General features: G+C 44.3%; 1 protein-coding gene across 2 annotated transcripts in view; it reads right to left on the reverse strand.

The window, feature by feature from the left end:
* Positions 1-26710, reverse strand: part of LOC137384681 (phosphatidylinositol 3-kinase C2 domain-containing subunit gamma-like) — a 202914-nt gene that overhangs the window by 170461 nt on the left and 5743 nt on the right. For both annotated transcript variants that reach the window (XM_068058945.1, XM_068058946.1), the window contains exons 2-4: positions 16200-17451; positions 7006-7136; positions 4757-4914 (exon numbers count right to left, since the gene is read on the reverse strand). In XM_068058945.1, the coding sequence (XP_067915046.1) occupies positions 4757-4914; positions 7006-7136; positions 16200-17399 (1489 nt within the window). In that variant the 5' untranslated portion in view covers positions 17400-17451. The remainder of the gene's footprint in view (positions 1-4756; positions 4915-7005; positions 7137-16199; positions 17452-26710) is intronic.

Genomic DNA, 26710 nt, shown 5'->3' on the forward strand with positions numbered 1-26710 from the left:
CCTGAGAGGTGAGCATGTTACCAACTGAGATACAGCTGACACTTCAGTTGCAGATCTATCTCAAAGCTCCCACTTCAAATAGACACTGAGTGACGGGAGCACTTTCAGAGGCTTGAGCCACAGTACGGGACATTTCCCTAATTTGAATACATTTCTGGGACCTCTGTGAGCCTCATGCACAGTTGATGCACTGACTCATCATGCTTAGCGCACCTGCAGACCGCAATATTCTACCCTGCGCATTAGGGATCGATTAGGCCTCAGGCATTCGTGCCATACGATACAGGACACTGGCACCCAAAGCTCAGCAGTACCTGGGGCATGTAACATGGTATCAACTACTATGAAAGTGGTACTACAGCTGCAAAGTGTTTGACTTTGTCAGCTGTGGCTCAATGGTAACACTTTCATCGCTGATTCAGAAGTCATGGGTTTAATTCCACTCCAGCGACGTGAGCACATAATCTAGGCTGGGGCATAAGCGCTGAGCACTAAGGGAATGCTGCATTGCCGGGGGTGCTGTCTTTTGGATAAGCTGTTACTGAGACATCATCTGTTCTCATAGGTGGAGGTAAAAGATTGCATGGCAGAGACGATCTGGTCATTTATTTCATTTCTGTTTGTGGGAATTTGCAGTCTACAAATTGGCCGCTGTGTTTCCTACATTACGACGGTGATCACACTTCTAAAGTACTTCATTGGCTGTAACACTCTTTTGAATGTCCTGAGTTTGTGGAAGATGGGACAGAAATGCAAGCATTTCTTTGACTACTGACACAACAGCAACCAGTGACAGGTGTTTTCATTCACTGGACAGGCTGCCTCAGGGGAAGTCCTGTTAGTCTGCTGAGGTAAAGGCCTCTGCAAAAAAAAACCCGACCCGAGCCCGACAGAACCACATCCGACCCGAGCCCGACCTGGCCTGAGTCTTTCCATTTTTCCCACGCCCGGCCCGACCTGACCGGACCATCGGTTAGCTTACCTTACGTTTTTCACTTTGTTGCTGATCTGCACAAGCTTAAAATAACTGTGACAAAACCACCTTTCTAATCCAAAAATTAAATTAACATTGGAGCCACTTACCTATGATAGAGCGTGTCTGACCCAGCCCGACCAGAGCCCGAATGCTGGCACATGTCGTCGAGTCCGGGTTCAGGTCGGGTAGCAGGCCTTTATGCTGAGGTGCCAACTATAGAAATCTCAAATTACAGGATCAATAAAAACACTGAGCTTAATCTATCAACAATTTAAAAGCCCATATTTCAGTGCTATCTGGATTTTGTTTCTCAGGATCATAACTTGATATAGATCACATCCACACAACAGTCTCATTCTTCCATAACTCATAACCTTGGTTGTGAAAATCTCTTGTTCCAAATTTTCTTTACAGTTTCTGATCAAACTGCACATGTGCCATTATTAGAATTAGAAGGGCCTGTTCCTGTGCTGTAATAGATCTGAATCTATTTAATTTAGCACAATGGTAGTGCCATCCAACACGATGGAGGGTGTCCTCAGTGGGAAGACGGGACTGCGTCTCCACAAGGAAGGTGCAGTGGTCTCTCCAAATGCATCTGCACCAGGTAGATTGGTGAGGACGAGGTCAAGTAGGTTTGACCCTCCGCTGGCTGGGGTCATACCTAGCACAAAGGAAGATGGTTGTGGTTGTTGGAGGTCAATCATCTGAGCTCCAGGACATCACTGCAGGAGTACCTCAGGGTAGTGTCCTAGGCCCAACCATCTTCAGCTGCTTCATCAATGACCTTTCTCCAATCATAAGGTCAGAAGTGGGGATGTTCGTTGATGATTGCACAATGTTCAGCACCATTCGTGACTCCTCAGGTACTGAAGCAGTCCGTATAGAAATGCAGCAAGACCTGGACAATATCCAGGCTTGGGCTGATATGTGGCAAGTAACATTCAGGCCACACAAGTGCCAGGCAATGACCATCTCCAACAAGAGAGAATCTAACCATCTCCCCTTGACATTCAATGGCATTACCATCACTGAATCCCCCACTATCAACATCCTGGGGTTACCATTGACCAGAAACTGAACTGGAGTAGCCATATAAATACCGTGGCTATAAGAGTAGGTCAGAGGCTAGGAATTCTGAGGTGAGTAACTCACCTCCTGACTCCCCAAAGCCTGTCCACCATCTACAAGGCACAAGCCAGGAGTGTGATGGAATACTCTCCACTTGCCTGGATGGGTGCAGCTCCAACAACACTCAAGAAGCTCGACACCAACCAGGACAAAGCAGCCCGCTTGATAGGCACACCATCTGCAAACATTCACTCCCTCCACCACCGATGCACAGTGGCAGCAGTGTGTACCATCTACAAGATGCACTGCAGCAATGCACCCAGCCTCCTTAGACAGCACCTTCCAAATCCGTGACCTCTACCAACTAGAAGGACAAGGGCAGCAAATGTACTGCGCTGTAATGTTCTAAAAAAAAAAAATGCATGGGAACACCACCACCTGCAAGTTCCCCTCCAAGTCACACACCATCCTTACTTGGAACTATATCGCTGTTCCTTCATTGTCGCTGGGTCAAAATCCTGGAACTCCCTTCCTAACAGCACTGTGGGTATACCTACCCCAAATGGACTGCAGCGGTTCAAGAAGGCAGTTCACCACCACCTTCTCAAGGGCAATTAGGGATGGGCAACAATTGCGGGCCTAGCCACTGACGCCCACATCCCATGAATGAATTTTAAAAAAATCTGGCAAATATGTTCCTCAGGGCTGGGTAAGCTTGGTCAGTAGTGGTACTACCCAGCCACCGTTACTCAGCCACTCTTGGTGATGGACATTGAAGTCCCTGACCCAGAGTACATTCTGTGCCCTAGCTACCCTCAGTGCCGCTTCCAAGTGGTGTTCAACATGGAGAAGTACTGATTCATCAGCTGAGGGAGGGCGGTAGGTGGTAATCAGCAGGAGGTTTCTTTGCTCATATTTGACCTGATGCCATGAGACTTCATGCGTTTGGAGTCAATGCTGAGAACTCCCAGGGCCACTCCCTCCCGACTGTATACCACTGTGCTGCCACTTCTGGTTGGTCTTTCCTGCCAGTGGGACAGGACCCAGGGATGGTGAGGAAGGAGTCTGGGACATTGGCTACAAGGCAGAATTCGGTGACTATGACTATGTCAGGCTGTTGCTTTATTAGTCTGTGGGACAGCTCTCCCAATTTTTCCATGTCCCCAGATGTTAGCGAGGAGGACTTTGCAGGGTCGACTGAGCTGGGTCGTCCATCATGTTTTATTCTTAATTGATTTTTCCGTAGCAATTTGATACAACTGAATGGCTTTCTAGGCCATTTGAGAGGGCAGTTGAGAGTCAATCACAATGCTGAGACTCTGGAGTTGCCTGTGGGCCGGACCGGGTAAGGACAGCAGATTACCTTCCCTTGGGGACATTAATGGGTTAGGTGGGCTTTTACAGTGGCTTAACAGCTTCATGGTCACCATTACTGAGACCAGTTTTTTCATTCCTGTTTTATTTAATTAATTGAGTTTAAATTCCCCCAGCTGCTGTGGTGGGATTTGAAATCATGGCCGGGATTTTATCCTGGCGACGGGGTCTCGGCGTCTAGAAAAAGTGACGCCGAGAATCCCGCGTTGCCTCTTCTGTGGGAGCCCCACCAAATCTAGTGCCAATTAAGCACGTTAAGTGGACAGTGGCGTGCCTTCCAGGGATCAAAGACCCCAGTGCCAGAAGACATGCCCTCTGAGAGTTGTTGGCCAATCAGAGGCTGCCAGCTCTTTAATTGAGCAGTGCTACCACGCAGGTGGTGGCAGCTGATGGTGGAGCACCAGGAGCTGGGCTCAGGCCACGTAGGTCAGGGACGGAGGGGTCCCACGGGTTGGGGGTCGCGGGGAAGGGTGTGTGGGATTGCGCTCGTTAGCAAGGGCAGGCGGGGTAGCTGTCAGCGGGACCCCTTTCCCGATGCCAGGTCCCTCGTTCAGGCACTATGTGCCTTTTAACGAGGGACAACCACCCACCCCCCCCACCCCCCCCGAGAGCCGTCAAGCAGCCAACACAGTTTTTCTAGCCATGCTTCCTGTGCGGTGATAGGGCTGTCCGTCGCACGGTTAATTGCGGTGGCGGAGGCGGGGTGAGGCCCTTAATTGGGCATTAATTGCCAGGAAGAGGACCTCAATTGGCTGTTCACAGCCTTCCCGCCCTGGACTTAATTTTGGTGGTGGTAGGAAGGTGGCATGGTCCCTCCCACTACCACCCACCTGATTATATGCTCTCCCTGCCACCAAACCCACTATTGGGGGTGGGGAGCATCAAATTCCCCCCATATCTCTGAAGCATTACTCCAAGCCTCTGGATTACTAGTCCACTAACATTGCCACTGTGCTACTGTTTCTACTAAAGGGATAGCTCTTTCAATGAGCCAGCACAGGCATAATGGGCCAAATGACCTCCTTCTGTAATGTATGTTCCTATTTCTATGGTATTTAATTAAACACTTAAGTTACAGAGTGAAAATACGGAATTGCATACATGGTTGGAACAAGCCTCTTAGTCGACATATAAATTGCTTTATATTTTACTGGCATTTCACAAGAAAACATACATATCTCTGCTGTGTTCAACTGCAGCGATAAATGGACCTGAATGGCTTAATGTAAACAGGTTGGAAAAACTAGTTTCTCCAGAAATGTCATTAGTAAGAACCTGTCATTCTTATGTTTGGCCTTTAGGGCCTATAAAGGACTCCATTAAACCATTACCAACCATGTGGGAATGTTTGAACCGGCTCCGGAAAAATGTCCGTCACAATTGTTACAGGGATACGCCAGATCCAGAGAAGCTTATCAGGAAACACTGTGACAATACTCCTGATCAGACCGCTGTTTGACTGTGTATCAGAACTTGGGTATTTAGCTCTTAGCCTGTGCAACAAAAGCAAAACAAAACAAGATGAGAGTGAGAGACAGAGAGCGAGGTAAAAGCTGAATTAAAGTTGACTTTACACCAAATGAAAAGTGGTGACGCCACTGGGCTACTTCATGCATGAATATTTAATACAAAAGATAAACAAGAACTGAAAAATGCCAGAAATATACAGCACATCTAACAGCATCTCTAAAGGGGAAAGACAGGTTCATGTTTCATGGGTAACCCTGCCTCAGGACCATTGGCCATCTGTACTGGGCCTAAGGGGAGCAGTGAACAATGGAGCTCATTGAGAGCCCCGGGAATTTTAAACCTTTTTAATTATACAGTTTCACTGTGAATTGTTAAGTGCTGGCATTATGATTAATTTTTGTTGCTCTTTTAATGAGCTTGTTTCCATTTTGTTTAAAATCATATTCTTTAGAGATTCCTTCCCCTTTCTCCAGCACAGTATGCAGTGTTTACATGCAATCAAAAAACTGAATATTGCATGCTAATTCGTTGGAAAGCTGACTGGCAGCAACAAAACTTTTCCAAGACTTCAGCAGAACAGGAAGAGCTGGAAAATAAAAGATGGGACGTGAAAACGCTCTTACAATATAAACCGTCTGGGAGCACAGAGGGCAACAAGACATCAAAGTGAAGAACTTCACAGAGGTTGGCAAGTTGAGTTAAAATCTAATTGCGGGGTTGGGTCGGAAGCATCTTCTTCCTCTTTACAGATGCTAAAGGACCCTTGGTAGACTTCCAGCACTTTCTGTCAGATATCCAGCGTTTGTTTTGTTTCTATTGTTAACAGAGATGTGTTTGCATTCTAAGTTATGCACTAATGATACATGTATTGAAATGAGGTCTATCGACCACTTGGAGAAGCACAAATTAATTACCAAAAGCGATTGCTATTTTAGTCAGACAGCAGAGTACTATAAACAACAAGATAATAACAAGCTGGTGCTATGGAGCTTAATCCTTCACTTCCCACTAAGGCAGATGACAGGAAGCCGACATTTTGGCATTGTATCAAACTCAGACGGTACTTCACAGATCACTTGGGATCAGAAGCCTGCTTAGGTGTTGATAGATAGAGAGATCTTAACAAAAACTCAGATGACAAAGCGTAAAAGCATCAACAGGTGCAGAACAGAAAGAGTAAAAATAGAAGGAGGTTTAGATGGAACTTCAGAAAGCAATGGAGAGGGGCATCACAGACAGCTTCCTCCCTTGAAAGGGTAACACAAAGAGGAAAATCAGAGAGAGAAACAGATACAATGATGAATTGGATGGCTCTGTCTCACTGCAGCATCTTACAAGAAACATAAGGTAAACAAAACAGAATCTTTCAAGAGCTCTACAGGAGGAAAAGGCAATGAACAACAAATGCAGAAGAGCTGAAAGTACAATAACAAAGGCAAACTGAGTGTAAGGAACTCCAAAAGAAACAGGAGGGAAGGGAGAAAATGCTGAAACAGCTCAAAGATTGAGACAAAATGTACCAAAGAAATCAGGCAGAGAGAGCAGAGGACCATGAAATAATATTAAACTAAATTTAAAGATTTCTTAATAGAAGCAGAAAGGCTACTGGATCTGCGATTAGAGTAAATTTTACAAACTAGCACTCCTGGCCACGTCTGCCTGAGTTTCTGATAAATGCAATTATCAAGCAAAGCTTTCTGCTGGGGGCATTAATTTATAAAATCTACCCTGTAAACATGCCTGGAAAGTTAAAAAATCCAACTGTCTTCCCTAAAAGCCCAGCCACCATTTGCTAAAAATAAAATTATTCAATTGCTTAAATGTTAAATGTGACGCTTCCTTGATTCCATCAGTCTGCGATGTATATAGGATTCCCATATTATGTTATAAAGTTAATTCTTATACATAGACTGAGTATAAAGGGAAAAATGCATCAACAACAGAAATGGAGCCCTAAGGGGCAACTGCAAAGTGGACTAGAAGGCAGCCCATCTGAGAAACCACCCCTACGTCATTTCATTTTCTTAAGCAGATTCTCAAACAGCAAGCACAGAGCAGCAGTTACAAACTATAGTCATTTCATTAGTGACCCTATTTGTATATTCCAGACTTACACATTTAACAAGTTGCAGAGGACAGCAACTTCCTCATTGCTCCCCTCTGGTTTGTCTACTAGCTTCACCTGCTGGTCCATCAAAGGCAGTGACGCACCTTTCGATTCTCCTGGATCAAAGGTAGCAGAGAACTGTAACCAGAAGTAAAGCATAAGTAGAAATAACAATACAGGATGTTTAAAACCAAAGCAGGAGGGCAACTCTACCAAGTCCAGGAATGGTTGGGAAGGATGGATCCGGGTTCTAGGCCTCAAGTCACAAGCCATTAGTTTAAAATGAGCGTTAAAGCCATTCTAGAGCTGAGCTGTGCTGACCAGAATATTATTGTACAGGTATAAATGAAGTCAAGGATTGATCCCATTATCACATTTGCTCCTGCACCACCATGGGACTGGATACAAACAGACCAACTTTCCCTTCTGGATTCATAACATGGAAAGACCACTAGACAGATTAGGAAGAGGCCTGCACTTCACGATGTGTCCATAAGTTAGACAGACACCATGATGCCACCCAATTGCAAATCGAGTGGGAAGTATGGAATGGACTGCACTTAAATCACTTTTAAAATGGAGCAGTTTTAACCCAGGTGTTTTTAATAAGATAGGCATTTGGCTTCACTAACTCTCTAATCTAATAGTTACTGAAGACAATATCTAACAAACCTTGAATGGTCACAATGCTAGTCAACCAACAACTTATTATTCCTCCCCACTAGGCCATTGCACACATCGAGCTGGAAGGGGTTCAGAGAGTAGGAATGGGAAAAGATAATGGGGTAGGAACACAGTGATAGGCCTCACTTCTCAACTTTGCTCCCAATTCCACCTGATATCATGGAGGAAAATCCAATCCACCAATTTCCTGGACCAATAGCAATCAATTTTTTATAGCAAGTGCATTAAAATTAAATTAAAAGCAAAATACTGCGGATGCTGGAAATCTGAAACAAAAACAAGAAATGCTGGAATCACTCAGCAGGTCTGGCAGCATCTGTGGAAAGAGAAGCAGAGTTAACGTTTCGGGTCAGTGACCCTTCTTCGGAACTGACAAATATTAGAAAAGTCACAGATTATAAACAAGTGAGGTGGGGGTGGGGCAAGAGATAACAAAGGAGAAGGTGCAGATTGGACCAGGCCACATAGCTGACCAAAAGGTCACGGAGCAAAGGCAAACAATATGTTAATGGTGTGTTGAAAGACAAAGCATTAGTACAGATTAGGTGTGAATACACTGAATATTGAACAGCAGCAAGTGCAAACCTGAAGAAAAACAGCCTGAAAAAAACAGTGGGTAAGCAAACTGAACAAACTAAGATGAAATGAAATAAATGCAAAAAAAGATTGTAAAAAATGTAAGAAGGAATGTAAATCTAATCTGTACTAATGCTTTGTCTTTCAACACACCATTAACTTATTGTTTGCCTTTGCTCCGTGACCTTTTGGTCAGCTATGTGGCCTGGTCCAATCTGCACCTTCTCCTTTGTTATCTCTTGCCCCACCCCCACCTCACTTGTTTATAATCTGTGACTTTTCTAATATTTGTCAGTTCCGAAGAAGGGTCACTGACCCGAAACGTTAACTCTGCTTCTCTTTCCACAGATGCTGCCAGACCTGCTGAGTGATTCCAGCATTTCTTGTTTTTGTTGCATTAAAATTAAATGTTTTGTGTCGCTCTGGTGAGTGAGATGACAAAGATTTTAGATGGGCAGTGTGAATCCATTGCAAGACAAGCCTCTACACAATGCCTCAAGACTAAAATACTGTATGCCAGCCTTCTTTCTGGTACCAGGCTTATGAAATCTTTCGAGCACCTCAGTCTCTGGACTCCTTCTGTTTCAAGCATCTTTGTTATGGTGTCCAGTCTGATTTTATTATGGAATTGTCATTATCAGCAGAATTTTGCTCATATACCAAGGATGAGCTTCTTCCTGATAGATATCACTTCCTGCACTATTTTCCCAGTGTTACGTGTGTAAGTGTGCACGCAGTGCTTATGGATTCAACACTACTGGAGTATCAGCTGAGGATACAAACATTTTTATTTTGCTTCCTGAATTAAACTTTTATTGGAAGATGTTCTTTCCTCATTCACTCCCCTCTCTCATTTACTCACTCCTTCCCTTATTCACTCACTTGCTGCTCCTCTCCGTTATTCTCTCACTTCTCCCCTCCCTCACTCACTTGCTCCTTCTCTCCCTCATTCACTCACCTTTCCTCTCCCTCATTCTCTCGTTCCTCCTCTTCCTCAATTTCTCACTCCTCTCCTCCCTCCTTCAGTCGCTCCTCCCTTTCCTCATTCTCTTACTCCTTTCTGCCCTCTCATCATTTATCATTATCAGCTGTTGCAGCTAAGCAAAGGGCCACACTTTAACCAGTAGAGTTGTATTCAGCTTGCAAAATATCTCTGCTCTACACTTGCCAGCAGTAGCAACACTGTCTTGTGCTGTACCTAACTAATCTGTTTAATACATATATTGTGGCATTTGCTTTTTAATAAAATTGTTAACTAAAGATGTACTGCAAGGCTGAACAACCTGTTATCTTCAATGCACAGTTCCATACCATTTGAAATATGTGCAAGTCAGGAAGATTCGAATTTAACACAGGAAATTTACTTTTCAGTGATGAGTTTTCCTGTTTAATAAATTTGAGGAGGGGAGGTAAAAATGCTGTCTGATTTTTAATGTCAACAAATGTTGTTCTAACTTCACTGTAATGGGCCATTCATTTATATACGTTGGCCTGTGTTTTATAAAACAGATTTAAAAACATTAGGAACACGATATACTCTCAGTGCCTGAGGTTTTCTGTAGACTTGTACCTTACTTTATGTTCAACAAGTAAACAAGGTAAGATAATTGACTGATGCTTCATCATTTTGGAAGTGAGTGTGGTTTTTTCCCCCAAACAATGTGCTGCTGTGTAACAATACTTCAGGCCAGTACATTGACCTATCTGTCGAACAGCGTTGCTTTTCAATACCCACTGATGGGTTACTGATGAGAACAAAGTCAATTTGCAGTAAATGTGCATCAAAGCTGCAATAGCATATTTTGATTTAGCAACCTACACTACTGATTTTACCTGGTGATATTTTGGCACTTTTGATTTATTTTGTTTTCACAGGAAAGATTTGGGGATGAATTATATTTGATTGTTGTGTTTTAAAACAAAGTCATTTCACATAGACTTAAAAAAATACAGGCTTTAATGATTATTCTTGTTCTTGAGGATGGTTCTATGGTTAGTTGAGGGTAAGATTTGATTATGACTGTTATTCCTTCTGTTCAGCTGCTGTCTGTAAAATAAAGCTGACAAAGGTTTATATCTGACCTCATCTCAAATAAAATGTTCCAGCCCGTCTTTGGGAAATTGAAATAACAGACATGAGAACGGCACAACACCCATTCCACACCACAAGAGAATCCTATAACTGCACCCTCAGATTACACTATCGTAACAGTAGTGACCAGCACTGCTGTGCCTGTGAGAATACCAAAGTGAACTCTGAAATTTGTAACACACACCTCCATCCCAATCTTGGTGCACAGACTACGAAGGCTTTCTGTTATACGTTCTAACTTTATTGATGTTTTAAGTCTATTGTTATGACAGCACTTGAAACATCATTTGACAGCATGTGACACTAAAAGTGATGAGACACGAGAATGAGTTATGTTACAGCAATCTAATCAGAGCTTTTAAGAGGATGCAACGAGGCAGACATTAAAGCTTGAGCAGTTGTAAACTGAGAGTAAATTTGTCAGTTGTGGTTCAGTGGGTAGCACTCTCACCTCTGTGACAGAAGGTTGTAGTTTCAACCCCCACTACAGAGACTTGAGCTCAACATCTAGGTTGCCACTCCAGGGCAGTAATGAGGGAGTGCTGCACTGTTGGGGGTGCTGTCAATGGGATGGGATGTGAAACTGAGGCTCTGTTTCCCTCTCAGGTGGATATAAAAGATCCCATGCAATACTTCAAGGAACAGCAAAGCATTTCTCCCCGGTCAAATATTTATTCCACAACTATGGGCAGCACAGTGGTGCAGTGGTTAGCACCGCAGCCTCACAGCTCCAGCGACCCGGGTTCAGTTCTGGGTACTGCCTGTGAGGAGTTTGCAAGTTCTTCCCGTGACCGCGTGAGTTTCCGTCGGGTGCTCCGGTTTCCTCCCACAGCCAAAGACTTGCAGGTTGATAGGTAAATTGGTGTAGGTAGGTGGTAGGAGAATGGTGGGGATGTGGTAGGGAATATGGGATTAATGTAGGATTAGTATAAATGGGTGGTTGTTGGTTGGCACAGACTCAGTGGGCCGAAGGGCCTGTTTCAGTGCTGTATCTCTAAATAAACTAAAGTCACCACAACAGATTATCTGGTCATTATCACATTGCTGTGTGAAATTGGCTACTGCATCCTATATTATAATAATGACAACACTGCAAAGTACTTCATTGGCTTTGTGACAGCCTGAGGTCATGAAAGGCACTATAGAAACTCGAGTTCTTATTTTTCTTTTTATGAGTTAACACATAATTTTAACAGACAGAAAATCATGTCGGTTGCAAACCTGGCCATTGACTCTATGCTTTAATTTCCAGTATGAACTTCCATTGTGTGAAACTCTGAGTGAGAGGCTAACTGGTGAAAATCACCCCATCCAGTAAATGCAGGTGCTGCCATGGGATACTACCATTGTGTGGTATATACAGATTGTTGTTGTTTTTATATATATATATATTAAATTACATCCATATGCAGTCAACTTTTCCCATTATAAACTTCTATGCCCCTTTTCATGGAAATTGTTGATGTAAACTTCTTGTGCTCTGTTACAAATGATTCTCCTGCCCTTTAACCCCATTTCACCTGATTTAAGCTCGGTCTTGACTCCCCATGCACAGCACCATGACTGATTGACTAATAATCTTTTAAAATCTCATGTCTGCGTGTGCTTTGTGTCAACTTTTTTCCATTTGAAATTGCTATGCTCACATTTATAATGGAAACTACTCATGTAAGCTGATCACACTGTCATTCCACCATCCCACCAGTGGAAGGGGTTGCAGCACCATCACTAGTATGATTGAATATTTACAACACATATTTAAATAGTTACTCTATGAATTTCTTCAGGTTGCTCCCACTCGGCCTTCAATAAAATGGCCATTTATAAATGTGGTTGCCACTGGACTTCTGGTGTCGGATCAGGAGCAACCTGAGAAAACCCTAGGTGCATGTTTCTCTTATAATTTTTTTTAAAATTCATTCATGGGATATGGGAGTCACTGTCATTTATTGCCCATCCCTAATTGCCCTTGAGAAGGTGGTGGTGAGCTGCCTTCTTGAACTGCTGCAGTCCATGTGGGGTAGATACACCCACAGTGCTGTTAGGAAGGGACTTCCAGGATTTTGACCCAGCGACAGTGAAGGAACGGCGATATAGTTCCAAGTTAGGATGGTGTGTGACTTGGAGGGGAACTTGCAGGTGGTGGTGTTCCCATGTATTTGCTGCCCTTGTCCTTCTAGTTGGTAGAGGTTACGGGTTTGGAAGGTGCTGTCTAAGGAGCCTTGGTGCGTTGCTGCAGTGCATCTTGTAGATGGTACACACTGCTGCCACTGTGCGTCGGTGGTGGAGGGAGTGAATGTTTGTGGATGGGGTGACAATCAAGTGGGCTGCTTTGTCCTGGTTGGTGTCGAGCTTCTTTGTGTGTTGTTGGAGCTGCACCCATCCAGGCAAATGGAGAGTATTCCATCACACTCCTGACTTGTGCCTTGTAGATGGTGGACAGGCTTTGGGGAGTCAGAAGGTGAGTTACTCGCCTCAGGATTCCTAGCCTCTGACCTACTCTTGTAGCCACGGTATTTATATGGCTACTCCAGTTCAGTTTCTGGTCATGTGGTATCCCCTAGGATGTTGATAGCGGGGGATTCAGCGATGGTAATGCCATTGAATGTCAAGGGGAGATGGTTAGATTCTCTCTTGTTGGAGCTGGTCATTGCCTGGCACTTGTGTGGCGCGAATGTTACTTGCCACATATCAGCCCAAGCCTGGATACTGTCCAAGTCATGCTGCATTTCTACACGGACTGCTTCAGTATCTCAGGAGTCACGAATGGTACTGAACATTGTACAATCATCAACGAACATCTCCACTTCTGATCTTAAGATTGAAGGAAGGTCATTGATGAAGCAGCTGTAGATGGTTGGGCCTAGGACACTACCCTGAGGAACTCCTGCAGTGATGTCCTGGAGCTCAGATGATTGACCTCCAACAACCACAACCATATTCCTTTGTGCTAGGAATGACTCCAACCAGCAGAGTGTTTTCCTCCTGATTCCCATTGACTTCAGTTTTGCTAGGGCTCCTTGATGCCATACTCCGTCAAGTGCTGCCTTGATGTCAAGGGCAGTCACTCTCTCCTCCCCTCTTGAGTTCAGCTCTTTGGTCCATGTTTGAACCAAGGCTGTAATGAGGTCAGGAGCTGAGTGGCCCTGGTGGAACCAAACTGAGCATCACTGAGCAGGTTGTTGCTAAGCAAGTGCCGCTTGACGGCACTGTTGAAGACACCTTCCATCACTTTACTGATGATTGAGAGTAGGCTGATAGGGCGGTAGTTGGCCGGGTTGGACTTGTCCTCCTTTTTCTGTACAGGACATATCTGGGCAATTTTCCACATTGCAGGGTAGATGCCAGTGTTGTAGCTGTACTGGAACAGCTTGGCTAGGGGTGCAGCAAGTTCTGGAGCACAGATCTTCAGTACTATTGCCGGAATATTGTCAGGGCCCATAACCTTTGCAGTATCCAGTGCCTTCAGTCATTTCTTGATATCACGCAGGGTGAATCGAATTGGCTGAAGTCTGGCATCTGTGCACCTGTGATGCTGGGGACTTCAGGAGGAGGCAGAGATGGATCATCAACTCGGCACTTCTGGCTGAAGATTGTTGCAAATGCTTCAGCCTTATCTTTTGCACTGATGTGCTGGGCACCCCATCATTGAGGATGGGGATATTTGTGGAGCCACCTCCTCCAGTTAGTTGTTTAATTGTCCACCACCATTCATGACTGGATGTGGCAGGACTGCAGAGCTTAGACCCGATCCGTTGGTTATGGGATTGCTTAGCTCTGTCTATCGCATGCTGCTTACGCAGTTTGGCACGCACTTGTGTTGTAGCTTCACCAGGTTGGCACCTCAGTTTGAGGTATGTCTGGTTCTGCTCCTGGCATGCTCTCCTGCACTCTTCATTGAACCAGGGTTGGTCTCCTGGCTTGATGGTAATGGTAGAGTGGGGGATATGCCGGGCCATGAGGTTACAGATTTTGGTTGAGTACAATTCTGCTGCTGTTGACGGCCCACAGCGCCTCATGGATGCCCAATTTTGCATTGCTAGATCTGTTCGAAATCTATCCTATTTAGCATGGTGGTAGTGCCACACAATGGAGGGTATCCTCAATGTGAAGGCGGGACTTTGTCTCCACAGCAACTGTCCGGTGGTCACTCCTACCAATACTGTCATGGACAGATGCATCTGCGGCAGGCAGATTGGTGAGGATGAGGTCAAATATGTTTTCCCCTCTTGTTGGTTCCCTCACCACCTGCCGCATACCCAGTCTAGCAGATATTTCCTTTAGGACTCGGCCAGCTTGGTCAGTAGTGGTGCTACCAAGCCACTCTTGGTGATGGACATTGAAGTCCCCCACCCTGAGTACATTTTGTGCCCTTGCCACCCTCAGTGCTTCCTCCAAGAGCTGTTCAACATGGAGGAGTACTGGACTCATCAGCTGAGGGAGGGCAGTAGGTGGTAATCAGCAGGAGGTTTCCTTGTCCATGTTTGACCTGATGCCATGAGACTTCATGGGGTCCAGAGTCGATGTTGAGGACTCCCAGGGCAACTCCCTCCCTACTGTATACCACTGTGTCGCCACCTCTGCTCTGGTGATGGCAGTGTCTGGGACATGTCTGTCAGGTATGATTCCGTGAGTATGACTATGTTGTCATATGACTGTTGCTTGACTAGTCTGTGGGACAGCTCTACCAACTTTGGCACAAGCCCCCAGATGTTCGTAAGGAGGACTTTGCAGGGTCGACAGGGCTGGGTTTGCTGTTGTCATTTCCGGTGCCTAGGTCAATGCCGGTTGGTCCGTCCGGTTTCATTCCTTTTTATTGACTTCGTAGCGGTTAGATACAACTGAGTGGCTTGCTCGGCCATTTCAGAGGGCATGTAAGAGTCAGCCACATTGCTGTGGGTCTGGAGTCACATGTAGGCCAGACCAGGTAAGGACAGCAGATTTCCTTCCCTAAAGGACATTAGTGAACCAGATGGGTTTTTACAACAATCGACAATGGTTTCGTGGCCGTCATTAGACTAGCTTTTTAATTCCAGATTTATTAATTGAATTCAAATTCCTATGGTGGGATTTGAACCCATGTCCCCAGAGCAATACCCTGGGTCTCTGGGTTACTAGTCCAGTGACAATACCACAACACCACCGCCTGCCCTACATAAATATGGGCATTGGAACTTAGAAATGGAAAATGTTGACAGGAAGCATATATAGATATAAAACCATATATATGTGCGTGTCTGTGTGAGTGTATGTGTGTATAAGGGAGACAGCAAGACAGAAAAGAGAAAAAACAGGTCATCTATCACTACGTGACTTTGTTGAGAAATAATCTGAAATAAACGAGCAGGAAATGCTTCTCTCCTCTCTCAATCTCTGCACCTCTACTTCTACCCCTACCTTTTCTCTCTCTACCTTTATTTATCTCTCTCTACCTCTGTCTCTCCCTACCTCTTTCTCTCTTTCACTACCCCCACTCTCTTTACCTTCTCTCTCTCTATCCCCTCTCTCCCTCTACCTCTTTCTACCCCTCTCTCTAGAATCTCTATCATATCTTTCTACCTCTCCAAATCTCGCTACACCCTCTCGCTACCTCTTTCCCTGTCCATAATTATCCATATATGTATCATTGATGCAAGTAAATGTCTAAAACAAATCTTTGTCAGATCATTGGAATTATGAAAATTTGAGCTCAACATTTAATTTATTTACATTGTACTGAAATTCAGAACAAGCAATATCTCTCTGGCAAGAGAGAAATCTAACTGTTATGCAGAAAGCTAGAAATATTAAAAAAATTGTACTTGTTAATTTGTGACTGACAAAGCCATTTTCCACAAAGTATTACTTACATTGTTACTGCAAGGTTGAAATGAGAATTCATGGTCAGATGTGGGCAAATTTGAAGCTGATAGCTTCATCCAAACATCTGGCTGAGGACACCAATGAGTCGATGATGTAGGAGGCCAAAGCTGTGATTGCAGAATTGATGTGTCTGTTTCACAAATATTTGGTGGCTTCGGGAAAGGTGCACTTGAGTATTGATTAGTAAGGTTTGTGTTGGATGGTCCCATTGCATCAAAACCTATTGGTAGCAATGGTGACTGCAAAGAGTTGGAATCCACTTCAGCATTTCCTGTTTGCATAAACTGATGCTCTGATTCTTTACTTACATCAATTTTAAAGGTTGGATGAGAAGGACTAGGTGAATAGGAGCTTGCAGGAATGACATCCTGAAATTGCAGACTGGATACTGCTTGATAACCAGCTCCCAAGTATTCTGGGTCACTATTCAACTGCATCATATTAGGATGCAGATTTGGTGGGATCTGGCAAGACTCTGGTGTACTGGGTGTTATTGGTTGATCATATGAGGACCATCCAATGTTCATCAAGCTATTTCCCTTCTCCAAAGGAATTGAAGCTGGAGTTGGCATTTTAAGATATGAATCAAATGGATATTCGTGAAGCATTTGTTCAGGATTGACTGGATATGGGATTGGTTTGTTATGTGGTATCTGTACTGTAGCTGATTCTTGCTGAATTTCTGGTACAATCCCTTTGGTATATTCCAGTTCAGGATTTTCTTGCAAACTTCTGCCTAATAAATCTTGGCCAAACGCCATTTGGTTTGAAGCAAGGTGCCAATCACAAGAGCTTTCTTCAGGGGGTTTTGAATAGCAAGCATTTTGTATTCCAACTGATGCCCACATTTCCTGGTTCTGCAGGTTAGGATGCCCACTCTCGACCGGAGGACTCCCCATCACTAGTTCATTATAGTGCAGTTGATAATTAGGAAAGGTTTGTTGGTAAGTTGAACACGATGTTTGGTGATTAGGCATTGGATTCATTGGATTAGCAGTAGATATTGTCCCTTGAAACTGCAATGAATTGGGCACCTGTTGAAGGTCATTAGTGGCGCTGCCAATTTCTAGTTCCGTGCAATTTAATTGCCAGCCATATGGTGCCTGCGTTGAGGAATCAGGAGCAGGATACTGTTGATGACCTGGAGAAGATCCATCCACTGGTAATTCCATTCTCCATTGTTCCATTTTTGCTGTTCCTTCCGCAGAACTATGAACATTCCATCCCAATCAGAATAACCTACAAAATAAGAAATTTATGAAGTAAATTCTATTGAATAACATTTAGAAATACTTGTAAAATAGATTACTTCAAAGAGGTCACTTTAACCTATTGTTTATGCTCTAATGTATAATGCTATATCACAAAGCAGATCGGCAGATTAGTTAATTGGGATTTAGGAAGTCATTTTGAACCTTATCAGTGGTATCTTTAATAGTCAGATATACAAAGATCACATATTCCATATACTGTATCATATTTTATTTCTATTTTCATATAGATTTGCTGAAGATGATTCATTCAAAATGAGGTTTTTCTTTTGGTAGACTTTCAGATGCAATGTCGTTCAATGTGAATCTCAGTTCAAACTTAAGAGTTTGCATTTCCTACCAGAATGACGGAGGTTTCTCCAATCCTCATTCAGGGTGGCCAATCTTTCAGACTGAAAACCTGAACAAGACATAGCTTACAAAGAGTTACTCAGGTCAGCTGCACAGAGGTCAGCGTAATCAATGTTCAAGTGTTTACTGATGCCTTGAAAACTGGGCACCGGCAGTCAACAACACTTCATCAGGGTAAACCCTCCCTAAATTGTCCACCTGTGACTCTGGCCTTGACTTTAACTCAGGTGAATATCAATGCTTGTGGGGTGTGGGGAGAATGGACTTCCTGGGCGAGTGACAAACTTGTATGTTCAGGCCCGGTGAGATTTTACCAGTAAGTTGGGGTAAAGAAGACACAAATCTTGTATTCCTTATGGATCCTGAAGGTGCACTCATGCAGTTAAGTTTCAGTTGATCAGATCGAGGCAGGATACGAATGGGCAAGACACCCGCTCCATTTTCACTGCCTCCCTGCCTGATGTCTGCCGGGTGTGGGAGTTAAAATCGAGGCCTGAGAAGCACCTGAACAGGCCTCAGGGAGGTTTGAAGTTACATCCTATACAACTGCTTCAAGATGCTCTGCATATTCACATTAATGAAGTGGACCAGTGCTGAGGTAGAACCTACTTGAGTGTCTCGAGCTGAAAAATAAATGAATGTGGAAAACAAGGTTTATTTACAACACCTGTGTGGCAGTCAAAGGCTGAGCCTTGCACTTGCACATGTGATAATGATCTTACTATTTTCCCTTTCAACTTACCTTAGGTTCAGGCCTACACTTTCATTATTCTAGTTATTGTAAATACAAATGTATTTTCCCTCCTCAATATTGGTTACCAACTTAAGTTTTTCTCGTGGCTCATCCTTTGCCCTCTCTGATCCTTGCTCAATGGTATTCATCAAACACCATTTCTCGGTCCTCTCCGTGCACCATAATTATCAGGACAGACTGAACAAGCTGGGACCTTTTCTGAGGCTGAAGGGTGGCCTGATAAAGGCTTTTAAGACCATGAAAGGGTTTGATATGGTAGATGTAGAGAAGATGTTTTCACTTGTTGGAGAGTCTAAAACTAGGGCCATAAATATAGGATAGTTACTAATAAATCCAAGAGGGAATTCAGGAGAAACCTCTTTACATAGAGAGTGGTTAGAATGTAGCACATTTTACCACGTGGAGCAGCTGAGGAGAATAGCAATGATACATTTAAGGGGAATCTGAAGGAAGAAATGAGGAAGAAAGGAATAGAATATGTTATGATCCCCATGGAGATTACAATCCAAAAGAATCCAATCATCGACCGACCCCAAAGAGGGAAAAAAACCAAATGGACATGATCTCACTTTTATAAATTTCACTTTAACACACAAACCCAAATAAACATAAATTAAACAAGAACTAAAGATTATGCATTAATTATCAAATGTAACAAAGATCGGTCCTCTTGGAAGTTCTTTCAGCAAAGATAGCACCGAACAGTCACATAGGGCGGCACAGTGGTGCAATGGTTAGCACCGCAGCCTCACAGCTCCAGCGACCTGGGTTCAATTCTGGGTACTGCCTGTGTGGAGTTTGCAAGTTCTCCCTGTGTCTGCGTGGGTTTCCTCCGGGTGCTCTGGTTTCCTCCCACATGCCAAAGACTTGCAGGTTGATAGGTAAATTGGCCATTATAAAAATTGCCCCTAGTATAGGTAGGTGGTAGGGAAATATAGGGACAGGTGGAGAGGTGGTAGGAATATGGAATTAGTGTAGGATTAGTATAAATGGGTGGTTGATGGTCGGCACAGACTCGGTGGGCCGAAGGGCCTGTTTCAGTGCTGCATCTCTAAATAAATAAATAAAATAAAAAAAAAATAAATAGTTCCACAGAATCATGAACTTCTTCAGGTAGATGTACAACTCCTATCCTCCAGGATACCAAAATGGAAGTAAAGTCTTCTCATTGATAATGAACGTTGCAGTCTTCCCTTAAGTGTTTCAGTCTTGTCAACTTTTGAATGGCCCCTGTCCAGTTCACGACAGTCTTGATGGCTTAGGTCCATGTTGTCATCAGAAGTACCCCTTTAAGTCACCGAAAACAGCTGTAGCAACTTGTATTTGCCAAGGGCCAGTTCCCAAAAAACCGGTTCCAATTACAGTATCTTGTCTCTTTAAAACAACCACACCTTGCTGCTTGCTTCAACACACTGCAATCTGTAATCTGGTAAACTGAAACCTAAGCTCCAGTCCCATTTCTCTGGTCACACCTCTGATCATAGACCTGCTTGTTTTAGCTGGTTCCATCCAGTTCTGATTCCCCAGAACTCTAAAGCTTTCAGTTTCATTTTCCAGTAAATAACTGTCACAGAAAAAAATACAAGCTTTGAATCCAAAGTCAGTGCACCTAGCAGTACATTCAACAGATCAACTATTCAGTTAGCAGTCTGCACAGCGGACTCTATCACAAATGATATATCGATAGGGTGAGATGAAGTAGGATGTGGAGAAGGCTTATGTGGAACATAGACCGGTTGGGTCATATGGCCTGTTTCTTTGCTGTACATTCTATGCAATTCTACGTTGCTTGCTCCCATTTCCTGTGCTGTTCTTCAACACTACATATGCAACTGCTGTGGCTGCCTAAACCAGTAACAGAGAGGAGTACGGCCCTAATCGCAGAGGGAGAGCTGCACCAGAGGCAATTTCAACACAAGGGCATGAGCTTTGCTTCAGGAACAGGACAGTTTATGGCAGCTGATAGGTTTACTGCGATCAAGCGCAGGCATGCTGCACTTTTGTCATTGACACTGGGAGTCCTAAACTAAAATGACACAACTTCTATAAGGCTTACTGCTGCAACTCTTCATCAGAATCAATTTCTTTTTGTGGCTCTGAAGCTTTATAAAGGTTGGCCATCCCCTGCAGTAAAGTTCGACTCAGGGTCGCGACACTTGACCAGCAAACTAGCGCGACTGGCTGGCCCCAGGGAGAACGCCACTTCACTGAACCAGCCAGCAGCCTCAAGAAGAAGATGCAGAGCAACAGGCAAATAAAATACATCAATGTGAGTCTGCACTGAGCAACAGAGCAAGGCTTAAATAAAACATTTCAGCCACAAAAATACAGCCACATGCTTCATCACTGCCGAGAGCCCAGCCAGAGCTGTTTGTGCATGTCGTTAAACTAAACACAGTCTTCAGGCTGTGAGCATATCTTAAATGCCTGGCCATTTTCAACAATGCAGAATGTTTACAGTGTGATTACAAGAATGATTGTGTCACTTTCAAGTGTATTAATAGATGTGTGTGTGTGTGTGTCTGTGTGTGTGCATCTCTTTCTGAAGGACAAAAGTTGATTTGACCTTCACAAAATGCAGGAAGCACATTCCAAAGTGTAAAGAATAACAAATAAAAATCATCCATTTTAGGTTATGATCATACTTTGCAGTCACGGAGGCAACTGTATTTTAGGTATTGAATTTTGTTTAGTTAAATTGTGGCAATTTCCCAATCCTTGTCTCTCAGGTTTTGAAGAGAAAACTGCCAATTTTAGGAGAGAACCAAAACAGAAAATGTTGGAAATACACAGCACCAGCATTTGTCAAGAGAAAAAGACAGGTTAAAGCCTAGGGGCAGAAACCTTCGTCTGAGATGAAGACTGTAAGATTAGCAACCACTTCTGGAGTTCAAAAAAGTGAAGAAAAAAAAGACACAAACAGATACTCCAATCAAAGAAAGTTAGTGGGCTGATTAATCTTAAAAATGCAAAATAGTAAAATATGGGTTGATGTGACAATAAAAAAGTTCATCTCAGTGAAATAATGATTGGTCATTAGAAAAATATGCAAAACTAAATCTTTTTTTATTCATCCATGGGATGTGGGCGTCACTGGCTAGGCCAGCATTTGTTGCCCATCCCTAATTGCCCTTGAGAAGGTGGTGGTGAGCTGCCTTCTTGAACTGCTGCAGTCCATTTGGGGTAGGTATACCCACAGTGTTGTTAGGAAGGGTTTTGACCCAGCGACAGTGAAGGAACGGCGATATAGTTCCAAGTCAGGATGGTGTGTGACTTGGAGGGGATCTTGCAGATGGTGGTGTCCCCATGCATTTGCTGCCCTTGTCCTTCTAGTTGGTAGAGGTCGCGGGTTTGGAAGGTGCTGTCTAAGGAGGCTGGGTGCATTGCTGCAGTGCATCTTGTAGATGGTACACACTGCTGCCACTGTGCATCGGTGGTGGAGGGAGTGAATGTTTGTAGATGGGGTGACAATGAAGTGGGCTGCTTTGTCCTGGATGGTGTCGAGCTTCTTGAGTGTTGTTGGAGCTGCACCCAACCAGGCAAGTGGAGAGTATTCCATCACACTCCTGGCTTGTGCCTTGTAGATGGTGGACAGGCTTTGGGGAGTCAGGAGGTGAGTTACTTGCCTCAGGATTCCTAGCCTCTGACCTGCTCTTGTAGCCACGGTATTTATATGGCTACTCCAGTTCAGTTTCTGGTCAATGGTAGCCCCTAGGATGTTGATAGTGGTGGATTCAGCGATGGTAATGAAGTTGAATGGCAAGGGGAGATGGTTAGATTCTCTCTTGTTGGAGATGGTCGTTGTCTGGCACTTGTGTGGCGCGAATGTTACTTGCCACTTATCAGCCCAAGCCTGGATATTGTCCAGGTCTTGCTGCATTTCTACACGGACTGCTTCAGTATCTGAAGAGTCATGAATGGTGCTGAACATTGTGCAATCATCAGCGAACATCCCCACTTCTGACCTTATGATTGAAGGTAGGTCATTGATGAAGCAGCTGAAGATGGTTGGGCCTAGGACACTACCCTAAGGAACTCCTGCAGTGATGTCCTGGAGCTCAGATGATTGACCTCCAACAACCACAACCATCTTCCTTTGCGCTAGGTATGACTCCAGCCAGCGAAGGGTTTTCCCCCTGATTCCCATTGACCTTAGTTTTGCTACGGTTTCTTGATGCCATACTCGGTCAAATGGTGCCTTGATGTCAAGGGCAGTCACTCTCATCTCACCTCTTAAGTTTAGTGCTTTTGTCCATGTTTGAACCAAGGCTGTAATGAGGTCAGGAGCTGAGTGGCCCTGGCGGAACCCAAACTGAGCGTCGCTGAGCAGGTTATTGCTAAGCAAGTGCCACTTGATGGCACTGTTGAAGACACCTTCCATCACCTTACTGATGATTGAGGGTAGGCTGATGGGGCGGTAATTGGCTGGGTTGGACTTCTCCTGCGTTTTGTGTACAGGAGATACCTGGGCAATTTTCCACATTGCAGGGTAGATGCCAGTGTTGTAGCTGTACTGGAACAGCTTGGCTAGGGGCGCGGCAAGTTCTGGAGCACAGGTCTTCAGTACTATTGCCGGAATATTGTCAGGGCCCATAGCTTTTGCAGTATCCAGTGCCTTCAGTTGTTTCTTGATATCATGCGGAGTGAATCGAATTGGCTGAAGTCTGGCATCTGTGATGCTGGGGACTTCAGGAGGAGGCCAAGATGGATCACCAACTCGGCACTTCTGGCTGAAGATTGTTGCAAACGCTTCAGCCTTATCTTTCGCACTGATGTGCTGGGCTCCCCCATCATTGAGGATGGGGATATTTGTGGAGCCACCTCCTCCAGTTAGTTGTTTAATTGTCCACCACCATTCAAGGCTGGATGTGGCAGGACTGCAGAGCTTAGATCTGATCCGTTGGTTCTGGGATTGTTTAGCTCTATCGCAAGCTATCGCTGAGGTGGCGTTAAATTCCGGCCATTATGTGCAATGCCCAGTAAAAAAGGTTCAAGTAATGTCCCATAAGACAAAATTAATATGTTTCCATTTGGCAGGTGTGGTTTCCGTCACACCTCTGCCCCTCGTTGAATGAAATGCGACATTAGAACATTTCATTATAAGTTAGATGGAAGTGAAACTGCAGGAAAGCACACATGTATTTTTCTCATTCATTCTCATTCATTCAGAAATCTTAGAAATTGTTTCAGCCCAGCTTTACCTTGTAGCTGTGCTGCTTTAAACTGCCCTTTTTCTTGAGGCGGGTCTGAGATAGTTATGTGTTGCCCAAGGGGTTTAACGTTTCTTTGCTATCAGCTTGCAATACATTGGGAATAGGCATCCCAATAAACATGTGACTTTTGGGGCAGTTTGGCGTTTGCACATATCCATGATTGTCTAGGGTGCCCTTGTTCCTGTTGGGGTCTGCCGGAGGATGGTTAGATTTAATTAGCTCTGGGTTGGAACTCTGATCTTGGGAGTCGGCAGTGGATGGATCCACTCTTGTGAGTCATGCAAGTGCTGTTCACTTCAGGGTATTATTGGTTTCATTTCTCCTGGCTGTGGGGAAGGATTCTTTGCTCATCTTCCTTTTGTCCTCTGGGACATTCCCGCTTGCAGGTATTTGTCCAGTTTCCACTACATTCCCCTGCGGCACTTTGACTAGGTGAGGCAACATCCTCACTGTTTCTCTGCCCTCTTGAAGACTTTCTTTGTCCCTGCAGATTTCTGCAAATGCTGTTAGCAACCCTGGTCGGGTGCTTATAAGAGGTTGTGGGGTCTACTTTTTCCAACATTTCAAGGTTGGCTGACTGGACAGTAGGGGTTTTCATTTAACAATCCTCTGGACATCCTTTAACCTGTCCTCTTTGTATTTTTTGTCCCCTTCCTCTCTAACTCTCTGCAGCCCTGTGCCTGTCTGTCCCCTTTTGTCCTCGGCAGGGGTCCCTTACAGTTCATCAGCCGATACAGGATTTAGGGGTTCAGATTTCACTGCAGGTTGGGGTTTCCCCTCAACCTGGCACATGTGGTGACTCCTACAGTACTCCATTGCATCTTTGTGGAGTGTTGGCCAGTCAAACTGTTGCCTTATGCAGGCTTTGGTTTATCGTATACTGACATGTACAGCCATTGTCAACTCATGAGCCATTCTTAATATTTCCCTCTGGTACCTCTATGGCAGCACTAACTGGTGAATCACTGTCCATTCTTTGTTCGCATTCCAAGTACACCCGGTGTAAAGGTATGGGCATACACTGCCCTCCAATACTGTTCACTAACATTCTGGTATTTACTGCACTCTCTGGGGGAAAGGTCATGCCTTTTTCCAGCAAAAGGGATCCACTGGCCAATGTATCCCTGAGAATTAGTATGGGCTTGCTTGCCCCACTCGAGGGGTATGAGGTTACCCTCTCTTCAGACACAAAATCCTGATAACCTTCAGGGATCCTATTAAATTTTCCTGCAACCACAGCAGTATTTTTTCTGGGTCTTACTGCTGCTGCAGCTAAAGCCACAGCTTTATGGAGCTACGCTTTCCATCAGGGTCCCTTCTCCTGCACTGAGCAGGTGTGCCCTGATTAACCCTACAGGCTTTCCCCATAGTTTCCAGCTGTCAGCTCTTAGATGACCTGCCTTATTATAATGGAATCACACAGGTTTGTGGGTCTCACTCCTACTTTCAAAACTATCCTTTTTGGCTGAAGGAGGGCCCCCTATGTGTCCAAATTTTCTTTCGCTCCCAGGACTGCTTGGGCTCCTATCACCTTCCCACCTTTGTCCTTTTCAGATTTGTGGGGGTGACTAGGAAAGTTTTTCCCCTGGGGAACCAACTTGTATATTAGAACAAACTCATCAGCCAGAACTGCGGCTTGCCCCGTCTATGTACTTTTTGTTCCTCCACATGGGACTTTATGGTGAGGGGGAGAGACTTTTTAAATTCCTCGAGGACAATTACCTCTCTGAGGTTGTCATACGTGGGCTGCACTTCAACAGCCCTCAGCAACTGGTCAAAAGCCAGCTGCTTACTTCTCTCAAACTCCAAGTAAGTTTGATCAGCTTGTAGGGTTTGGAACTTCTGGCAGTAAGCTTCCGGTACTAGCTCATATGCCCCGAGGATAGCATTTTTAGTCAGTTCATAATTTGATGAACTCTCATCTGGCAACAAGGAATAAACCTCATGGGCTTTTCTGGTTAACTTGCTTTGCAGCAGCAGACTCCAGCTTTCAGCCATTAAAGGCCATTTTAACTGCCTTGCAAGTTTCTCAAAAGAGACAAAAAATGCTTCCATGTCTCCCTCATTGAATTTTGGAATCAAATGGGAAAATTTAAAAAACGCAGCAAACAGCCCTGCCTTACTTGTATTCTCCATATTGGCCAGACTTTCACTGGGGTTACTCTGTTGGCTCCTAGTTAATTCAAGCCACCTCAGCTCACTTTCCTCCCATTCCTTCTGGAAGGTTCCTTCTCTCTCTCTCTGGTCTTTCTCTCTCTCTCTCTCTTTCTTTTTCTCTCTCCTGTCTCTTTTTCTCTTTCTCTACTCTTTCTCTTTGTCTACCTTTTTCTGTCTGCTGTCTCTTTTTTCCTTTCTCTTCTCTCTCTTTGCCTCTCTTTTTCTTTCTCCTGTTGCTCGCTTTCTCACTCTTTTTCCCTGTTTTGTATTTCAAGTTTTCTCTGTTTCAATTGTATCTTTGCTAACATTACCCTGTCGGAGTCTATTTCTAACCCTGCCTCTGATTGTTTAGATTCGAGGGGAAAATGGTCGGCCACTAGTCTTAGGAGTACCGATTTCTTATCTTTGACACTGCTCAGCCACATTTCTCAATTCCTCCACAGACAATGCCTTTAACTTATCCCAAGTTGCTTCACCCTGGCATGGGTAAGTACTGGCTTCAGTCATGGACATGTTAGTATTCTCGCACACACAACCATAAGAAAGCCTCTATTGAAATCTTTTCTCCTGTTGATTGGGATAAATTTGATATCCCACTTCCAATTTCCTATTTGTCTGTGGGTCCAATCCAGACATTATCCCCAAATTTCTGTACGACCGGGTAAGGAAGGGGTCTCAGACTCCCATCTTGCCTTTTTCCTGGTTTGGCCTAAACAGGGTTTATCTTTTAAAACACAGTGATTTTTAGCTTG

The sequence above is a fragment of the Heterodontus francisci genome, chromosome 27, assembly GCF_036365525.1.
Source record: "Heterodontus francisci isolate sHetFra1 chromosome 27, sHetFra1.hap1, whole genome shotgun sequence".
NCBI classification, from domain to species: Eukaryota; Metazoa; Chordata; class Chondrichthyes; order Heterodontiformes; family Heterodontidae; genus Heterodontus; species Heterodontus francisci.